Below are 10,116 nucleotides of genomic sequence, written 5' to 3'. Positions count from 1 at the left end.
ATCACCACTTCCCACCACCCCATGAGATTCATTCCCCCTATTTATCCAAAACCGGTTGTAATAAAATATATGATCATAATTTAACCATTTGTTTCATCTCTTTTGATTACATGACCTTCTCTCAATCATCTCTCCTAACATGCACACCATTTGCACAAAAACAAATAGAGAAATGGATCATGGTTTCTGTAGAACAAGACAATAAGTTTCGATCCGAGCACAAAACCTTGTCAGAAGAAATCCTTATGGGACCTTAACATCCTACCTTGCAAGCTTCTCAATCATCAACTTGAAGCTCTACCATTTAACAATCCATGGATATGTACCATCAACTCCAGAAGCAAAAAAAATAAGTTCCTTAGAGTCATTCCTAAAGAAACCCTCCTTTACAAATTCTCCCTTTCAATTTCGGTCAAGATGACAACTTTCCCTAAGAACCCATGATTGGACCAACTTTCCCTTTGCTTCCTTGCAATTTCAATCAAGAAAATCCAAAGATTCCCCCCTTACAATTCCAAAAGTATACTCGTTAATCCTAGACTATCTGCACCTTTGCTCACCCTAGTGAAAATACTATGGTTTCCCAAAGATCGAGAGAATAAAGGTTTCCAAGGGCAAAAATAAACTAGAAGGAAACAAGGAGTTCAACAGGCTTGAGTAAGTAACGATTGCTTCATATGTCATCTTCCAATGGTGGTCTTCTGGGTGGAGATAGAGAAGGAGGTGATACAATGAGACAAGGATGAGTAAGTATGGTGGTGTATTAGATTTCTTTTGTGTATGTACTTAAATAACTTACTTCATATGATAATAGTAATTTATGTGACGACAAAATTTTAAGATTGTTAAAGAAAATATCATTAATAATGAAATAGTCAATTTAAGTCTCGTAGGGACTAAAAATAAAATAAAACAAAACAAAAATGGTCCAAGTTGAAATGTAGGAACGTAAATTAGACCAAACCACAGGGGCCATTATTGTAATTTACTCGATGAAATTATTATAAACATCTTCAAAACATTTATAATGTCTATAACTTTTAGAAATAAAAGGCATTACTGGTAGTAAATAATTATATATTTTCAAAAGTCGTACCCTTACCCAACCACTGAATTTTGCATCTACGGAGGATCTGGATGGGAATACAAACCCAATAAATATTACGGCCAACGGTAATTATGGAACTCGGTATATAAGAAGCCAACGAAATATAATAAAATTATTACTTGTCCCATTTCGATTGGGTGATTTGTACTTGAACAAAATGATTATGATGCGTCACGTTCTGATTGGCTAACTGTACTTTATTTTACCAATAGATGCAAGTAACCCTGTAAGTGTAACCAATAGGATCTCCCCACATAACTTGTCTTGGGGACCAACAATAATAAGCTTTTAAGTTATCAGTTTGTGTTTTATTTCGCTTTCTCTGGCTCACATATTAGATATGTTAAGACAGCCGTGTTATTCGACACTTGTCACCCATGTACAAATGTCACGTCTTGTCATCTTTTGGCCTCTCGTGTTATAAATATTTATATAAATTTATTTAAGTAATTTAAACAATTTGACAAAGCTCACACGATGGTCTTTTGTTTTAAAGAAGCTTTTTCCATTTTGTTTTTGTTTTTTTGTAAACTCCACTGAAGATTTATTTTTAGTGATGAAAAAGTAAGTATAATAAGCAGAATTGATTTGTAAGTAATAGAATGCTTACCAGCGAAATCGATGCCTGGTCAGAAGTCAGAACTCGGTTGCTGCTGCAAGATTTACCTGCCAAGTAAGTGATAAAAGGAAACAGCAATAACAACTACTACTACACCACAGACAAAGCTAAGCTAAAATAAATACAAGGGAAGGGAACAAGTTTTATTGATGAAAGAAAGAGAAGCAACGATACGATAATGGATGAGATGGATTAGAAAGCTCAAAATAATATAAGAAAAAAAAAATGTCTCATCAATGTGTACTTTTTTCAGGAGAATGGTTGTCAAGTATCCGACTTAGATTTACTTTTGACCCAAATTCAATTGACTCTCCCACTCCCACACCATTCTTCTCTTCTCTTTTCTCCATCTCTGCTTCTTTCTCTTCCTGCTTTACATCATCCACCTCCATGTTCTTCGCCTCATTATCTTCTTCATTCACATCAGGATTAGGATTTGTATCTTCAACCTTTTCCATTTTAGATTCTTTACTCATCTCCATAGCACCTTCCACCTTTCCAGTTCCACCACCATCATCATCATCTGGATTATCATCACATGCTGGAACTACCTCTGTAACTTTAATCTTCATTGAATCCAACTCTTCCTTTTGCTTCTTGTAAACAAACATGGCTTTCTGCACCAGTAACATATTAATTAATAAACCACCATTAATTCCCTATTTACAATAAAAACTTGATCTTTTCGACAACACCAACCTCAAACACAGAATCATTTATTATGCCACCAAACACCAAACCACCATCGCTAACATTGCCTTCTACAACCTCCTGCAACACAACATAAACACAAACTTAATTCACATTTAACTGAAAAGGGCAAGTAAAACCAACCATCCATCATCTTTACTATTTACCTCCAAAAACAATATCTTGCAGTCAAATTCATCATCATCTGTGGATAATAAGGGTTCCATGATCATACTTGTGCACTGTTGATAGACCTCAGGTTGGGTAAGATCTTGAGATACATCAACCCTGGAAAGATAAACTTTTTGTGAAACAAGACTGGTATTCTCCTCCTCCTCCTCCTCCTCCTTTACACCCTCAAACATCTGAAGGCTTCCAGTCACTTTCTCAGCCTCAGGAACAACAGCAGCATGGCCATTGAAGGTTGAGGTCTGAACATCCATCTGATTCTGATGCTGATTCTGCTCATTCTCAATCTCATCACTTGCTTTCTGAGAACCAGATTGCACTTGCACGTCCATATTTACTCCACCAGCATTCTTCCACATCTCACCACCACTAGCCTCCCACCCACGGTTACCCATTTGGTTTCTCCGGTCCCAATCAACCCGCCCGTATAAATGAGAATGAGACTCATCACCAAACACCGAATTATTGGCAGCATCCCATCCATGCAAAGCTGCTGCTGCTGCAGCTGATGGTGGTGGAACCGATTCATCCCGCCATTGAAGAGGTCGACCATGGTCAGGAACATGGTAAGGCAAACCAGGGTTTAACTTCATGGGTGGTGGTCTACCAAATATTGGTGGTGGGAACTGCTGCATGAGAGGATGAAACATGGGAGGTGGGACATGCTGGAAAGGAAGGTAACCACCAGGTGCCATTGGTGAACCCCAATTCGGGACATTTTTCCAGTTCCCTTGACCTCTGTTCATGTTCATATTCATGTTCATGTTCATGTTCATGTTGTTATTAGACTCACCACCCATTCTCCTGTAACGATTATTATTATTATTGTTATTGCTATTATTATTATTATTCGACTTATTCCTATCATCTTCTGTTGAACCAAAAAATGGGCTATCAGATCCTGGTCTGAAGTGAGAAGAACTTCTTGTGTAAGGTGATGAAACAGATAGATTGTCCCCATCTACTTGTGAGTAATCATTATCAGGATGCGTCTCCTTAACAGTATGATGATGTTCCTTTGCATCCTTCGACCCCAATGGCTCTTCATCACCACTTCTTCTAGATGAAGGGGATTTATCCACGTCATCCTTCGCGTTGACTTTTTCCATTGACCTGGAAGATACCTTATTATCACAAGTGAAATCTCTATTATTATGATTATGCCGACCTCTATCTTCATACACACTCTCCCTATGGCTATGCTTGTTTTCTTCCTGCTTTGAAACCCTGAGAAATGCAACATATATATATTATAAATTATAAATTATATAATAACAAAAGAAATTATAAAGAGATGGAAATGATCAAACTACCTGTGATGATCTCTAGAAGGGGAGCTCCTACGACGGCTGTGGCTATGGCTATGGCTATGGCTGGCTGTAACTTCCATGTCAGCATAACGAGAAGAAGGTCTTATCCGTTCAGAGGCTGAGTCTACTTTGGTAGCAGATCTTTTTTCTGATTGCTCTTTCATGCTACGTGATCTATACTCACTACCCTCTTCTTTATCATTATTATTATTATTATTATTACCTCTTCTCCTATCTTTATCATCTTTATATCTGGAAGCTCGATCATCATACACATTATCATCCTTCATACGTTTGGCTTCAGGTTCAATTGAGGAGTGTGTGTTGTCTTTGTACTTGGAATCCCTTGATCTCTTCTCTCTATCTGCATCACGATGCTTATCTTCCTTATGTCTATACTCTCTCTCATCATCTTGCTTGCGTTTGCTTCTTTCTTCTTTATCACCACTTTCAACATACTTGTCATCTTTGTATTTGCTGTCTCTATGACCATCTTCATTGTACTTATCTTCACGGTGTTTGTCTTTATCTGCATCCCTGTGTTTGCTATGTCTTTCACTTTCTCTTTCTCTATCTCTTTCCCTTTCTCTTTCTCTTTCTCCTCGGTGCTTCACATCCCTATTCTTTCTATCATCTTCTCCTCGGTGTTTTTCGTCTTTTTGTCTTACACCCTCTTCCCCATGTCCTTCATCCTTGTGTCTTTTAACAGACAGCCGCCTATCATCACCTTCTTTCATGTCATCTTGATATTTGTCCTTGTCGCTAGAGGCTTCTCCTCTTCTTCTCATCCGCTTCTCAAGCTCCTTTTCTAACTCAGGGTTTCTCAACCCTTCTTCTATAGGCCAATCTGGTAGAAGATGAAAAAAGAGCAACAGTCATTAGTAAATAGTAATGGTGTCTTACAAAGTAATAACTAGTGGTCAGACATCAGGCATTAAGGCTACTGATGGATAAAAACAAGTGTTCTGCAACTCATATGGAATTAAGAACCTCAACAAATAGATTCTGAAGCACGTTCTTGACAAAATAGAGCCACATCCCTATCATGTAAGCTTATATAAGAATCACTAACAACAGTTCCCACGAGATGATCTTAGATATTTCCAGCCTTGAGACAAGGTTTTACAATTGGTACAATGTCCCCAAAAATAAATTCTAATTGAACAAAAAAAATATATGTTGATTGACTGAAATTTTCAGTATGCTTATTTTACGTCAAACTGATCCATCTATCATTATGTCTTACAGTATTATTAGCATCTTCGTGGTGAGTATAAGAAACGGAAAAGGGATTTTCAAAATATGTTTATCAACCTAGAAAAGGCATATATGATAGGGTGTGGTGGGCTTGTGAGAAGAATATCCAAAAAATAGTCTGAATGTGATGATATGTAAATGATAGATGCAACTAGGCAGTGTCTAAATGTGAAATGTGATGAGAACCCTAACCCTAAGAGCCCACAAGTTATGAAGTAATCCAAACTAAACTGACGACATGAAGTGCAACTCAAGTAGTGTTGACAGAGAAAGCTAAAGATGTGGTGTATATATCCAGAACTATTCGTTCACTGTTTTTGAGATGTATGACACAAAACAAGGATAGTTCAGCACTGATGAATTTGAGCCAAGAATCGTATAACTTCTACAAAAGTAAGGAGTCCTGTGACGATTGGAAAAATCCACATTTATGCTGAAGATCCGCTATACATTTTAGAGCATGATGTTAAGCAACAAATGATAACATCCAAAAGATGAATGTAAAAAAATGTTGCCCACACAATGGGCCGATGGGGACGATTATAAAATGATGGTAGATGGGAGAAGGTAAGTAATGTCATATTTTCCCCATTCTACTGCAAAAGAGAAGCACCAATCACTTAACGCTATGCATACACCACGTAAGGGTAATTCAATTCAAGAAAATTCAGCAAGAATAATGAACATAAATACAATGCACAGTAAAGCACAGAGTCTTCCAAAACGCACATACTGATTACGCATATATGCAAAAGCAAAAGATGTTTACCTTTCCTACTACGGACGGACTAGTTCTCAAACATACCAAAATAACAAAGTTACTTACCAGTACTTTCTTTTCCTCTTTTGCTCGATTGATTTTCAACTTGCTTCGTTGATGCCTCGGCCTCAAGTTTATCGGTGTGGGCTTTCCTTCCCCTGTCAGACCCACGATCCTTATCCTTCGATTCCTTATTCTCTTTGTGCTGACTACTCTCTTTTCTCGCAGATTCTTTCTCAGATTTTCTCTTTTCACCTCTATTTCCACTGCCGCTCTTGCTTTCATCCTTCTCCAAAACCACGACACTCGCACTCTCAGCGTCATGCCTCCGGCTACTCTTGCTCTTCGACTCACCCACAACTTTCGACAAATCCTTTGACTTCAATAACTCCTTATTCTCTATGTTTACAACTACACCTTTCTCATCACTACTCCCACCATTCCACCTATCACTACCGCCATGACTCTTCTCTTCCTTCCGCTTCGAAGACGTCGTATACTCCTCTGATACATCCCCATTCCCATGACCACTGAACAGATCTTTAACATGTTTCCGTCTTTCTCCAGATACTGAAGAATCTTTAGATATCCTAAACGAAACCCCATCTTCCTTACCACCATTACTACTCCTTTCTTTCATCTTCACATCCTCGTCGGAACCCGAGTACTCCCTCACCGTCGACGCAGCCGCCGCTTCCTTCGAACTATGTTTGCTTTGCTTGTGCGATTTGCTCCGCGAACTTCTCGGCATAATAACCAAATGTAAAAACCGCCTCCAAAATTCGAATTTCAAAACCCTAACTTCCTGCGCGAAATCGACTTAGGTAGGTATTCCCGTCGATGGCAGGCCAAAACCCTAATAACCGGAATCTGAAGAATTGGATTCGGAGTGTCGGCGGCGAATCCAATTAAATCCGATCGAAGAAAAATCGACGGAGAGATGCAGAGGGGCGAAGACGGAACAATGCGATTGGAATCTGAAATTTTGAGAGAGAGAAGGGAGGCGTTTGTTATATTATTTGTGAATGGTATTTGGGGTATAGTCGATGATTAGCAGTGAGTGGACGAAAATACCCTTTATATAATAAAATTGATAATTATGGTAATAATTTGTGTTATATTTATGACTTCATTCGAAAGCTTAAGCATATAAGATTTAAAATTAAGATTTTTTTTTTTTTGGAGATATTTAACTTTTATATGATTATCACTAAATCATTCTGTGTTGGTTGTTCTTGATGAATTATATATTTATATTTTAATTTTAATAAACATTATATATTATATTAATTCTCATGCCACTTAGAAACAATATTATTTATGAGGTTCAAAGTTTTGCTATAGAATTTTGTAGGGTTTGCAAGTTTAGTCCCTCGTTTGGTCTGTTCTCATCTCCACTGCTTCTAATAGATGACAACAGATATTTCACCGTCTCAGTTGCCTTTAAACAAATAAAACTCTGTTTTTTTTTTCTATTTTCCGACATCAAGATCCTTCTCCATAGTTTCACTCTTCTCTAAGCTCTTTGATTTTGAATGTGTCATGGCATCATCAAAGATCTTGCTGGTAATCTAAACAAATTGATCTCTCGTTTCTCTCTCACTCCTCCATCAAAATCTATCCAGACTCTTCCTCCTCCCCCTCCATCTACCACCTATGTCATTCGGTAACTAGCAAAAACCAGAAAAGATATTACATATCGATACTTACAAGTTAAAAAAACCAAACCTAAATCTCAAAAACTAGAAAAACAATGATTACCAATTACAGGTCGATACAGACCTTTGTTCATTAAAAAGATATGGACTCCTGTCCTTTGGAGAAAAACGACTGGTTGTGGTCGTTGGAGAAGACAGAACAATCCAGAATGGAAGATGGAAAATAGTTGTTAGAGGTAATTGGGATGCACTATGATCGAGATCCTTACCGGAAAGCAAGTGTGGAAAGACAAGGGGAGTAGAACCCCCCCTCCCCCGGTCAAATCGGGTACTATAAGAATCCATGGAAAGGAAGAGGGGGAATGAGGGGTTTTTCGATAGGAGGGAGGTATGAAGTGTCGATGAGGGTGGGGAGAGCCGCCGGAAAAGATGAAGGTGAGGTGGGTGGTTTCATTTGGGATGAAAGAGAGACAGGGAGAGAGAGAGAGGGGGAGAGAGGGAGAGAGAGGGGTCATAGTGTGAAACTCGGAGGGAGACAGGCGGGGAGGATAGGTGATTCCATTTTTACTTTTTCATAATTATTAAACGGGGTGGGATTTTATTATTTATTTTGTTATTATTATTTAAATACGTAAACAAATAAAAAAAATATAAAACATAAATGTTAAGGGTAAAATAGTCTTTTAAAGACAAAACTATAAATTTAGTCCTTGTGGTTTGTAAAAAACTTTTGATATGGTCCAAAAAGTTTTCAAGTTGCATAGAAGGTCCAAAATCAAAACTTTTTTGTGAATTTGGTCCAAATAAATATGAAAATACTATTTTGCCCTTATTATTTCTTTTTTTATACTTTCTTTCTTTATTTTGATTGTTTTGATATAAAAGAAAAAAAAAAGAAACATGCATGACCAGATCCACCCCACACATATCTCTCTCTCTCTCTCACACACACACATCAAAAAGACTTCCACGATCAATTCCTTTCCATAGCTATCACCTTCCTTTCCCGTCAAGATTATGTGGGTGGGTGTAGATCATTTGGTGAAGAGATTTTTTGGGATCCTTTCATTATCTCAAAGATTTTGTGAGTTCCACTTTCTGTAATTTGTGTTCAATTTCAGCAATTCGTGTTCATTAATGAGGAATTAGGAGTTTTCTTTATGCATATTACTGATGAAGAAAAGTGGGTTGAATGCCACCTCATGATGCATATTCTGAAAACCCATGAGCTTTTATGAGTTTTTATCAAGTGGAATCCCTGGTTGTGGTATGTAGATGTAAGCATGATTGAATCGGTTGGTGTTAAACTGATTTAGGTTTCTATGGGATTAAATTGGTGAATGCAAAACCGATGGATTGAAGCTTTTAAGGTAAGTTTTTGTTGGTTTTTTTACAGCTCGATTCTTTTGAAAGAAACGTAAAACTGATGTCTTTGGAACATTTGGAGATTATTTTTTAATATGTAATGGTGGGTGTTTTTGATCCAGTTATAGGTTAGAGGTAGCAATCCCGTTGAGTCCTTTTTTATTTTGTTTGGGTTTTTTGACGAAGAAAATGAGAGGGAGGAATAGTAGGCTGCAATGAAGCTTACACTCAATCTTCAAGTGGAATTTTGCTTTGTTACAGGTTTTAAGAAGAAGAAGAAGAAGAAGAAAATAAGAAGGAAGAAGGAGAGAGAGAGAGAGAGAGAGAGAGAGGAGAGATAAAGAGAAGAGAGATAGAGAGAGGGATAAGGGGGGAGAGAGAGACAGTATGGTGGGTGTATATATATTTTTTAATTTCTTTTTATTTTGTAGTTATAAAAACATTATAAATGGTAAAAATAATGTAAAAAATAAATAAAAAGGGCAAAATCGTCATTTCAGGTCTTTCAAGGACCAAAATCAGAGGAATCTTCTAATTTTGGGACCAAAACCACGGAAAAGTTTTGATTTTGACATTCCATGCAAGTCGAAAACTTTTTGGACCCTATCCACAGTTTTTTACAAACCACAAGGACCAAATTTGCAGTTTTGTCTTTTTTAAAACCAACAAGGACCAAATCCACATGAAGTTTCTGATTTTGAGACCAAATTCACAAGAAACTTTTGATTTTGGACCTTCAATGCAAGTTGGAAAGTTTTTGAATCCCATCCAAAGTTTTTTAAATAGACTAAACTGCACAAATGGTCCTTATGGTTTGCTCAAAATTGCCACTTTGGTCCAAAAAGGTTTGGACTAGCACAACACGTCCAAAGTTTTCATTTTGTTGCTAGTTTGGTCCAATTTGCTTTGAACTTTTCATAATGACCATTTTGCCCTTAGTTTTTTATTTATTTAAATATTTTTATGTTTAAAAGAAAAATAAAAAAAAATTGTATTTTCTATTTTACTTTTATAATTTTTCTTTATAAAGGAATAAAATATACAATCTCTCTCTCTCTCTCTCTCTCTCTCTCTCTCTCTCTCTCTCTCTCTCTCTCTCTCTCTCTCCTGTAATCTACAACCCCATCTTCTTTCATTCTCATATAAACGTCGATGCATCT

At 37.1% G+C, this 10,116-nt stretch overlaps 1 protein-coding gene across 1 annotated transcript; it reads right to left on the bottom strand.

The window, feature by feature from the left end:
- Positions 1–1,898: 1,898 nt before the first annotated feature.
- On the bottom strand, positions 1,899–6,953 carry LOC145034441 (LOW protein: zinc finger CCCH domain protein). Its single transcript, XM_078982855.1, has 5 exons — positions 6,000–6,953; positions 3,920–4,763; positions 2,585–3,833; positions 2,427–2,498; positions 1,899–2,344 (listed from the first exon to the last, which is right to left on the bottom strand). Exons 1-5 carry the CDS (start codon positions 6,682–6,684, stop codon positions 1,961–1,963), a joined length of 3,234 nt encoding a protein of 1,077 aa, XP_078838981.1. The 5' UTR covers positions 6,685–6,953; the 3' UTR covers positions 1,899–1,960.
- Between the last annotated feature and the right edge of the window lie 3,163 nt (positions 6,954–10,116).

This window comes from Lactuca saligna, chromosome 3 (assembly GCF_052625555.1).
Source record: "Lactuca saligna cultivar CGN05327 chromosome 3, ASM5262555v1, whole genome shotgun sequence".
In the NCBI taxonomy this organism is placed as follows: Eukaryota; Viridiplantae; Streptophyta; class Magnoliopsida; order Asterales; family Asteraceae; genus Lactuca; species Lactuca saligna.
This window is presented reverse-complemented; position numbering and strand designations above follow the sequence as displayed.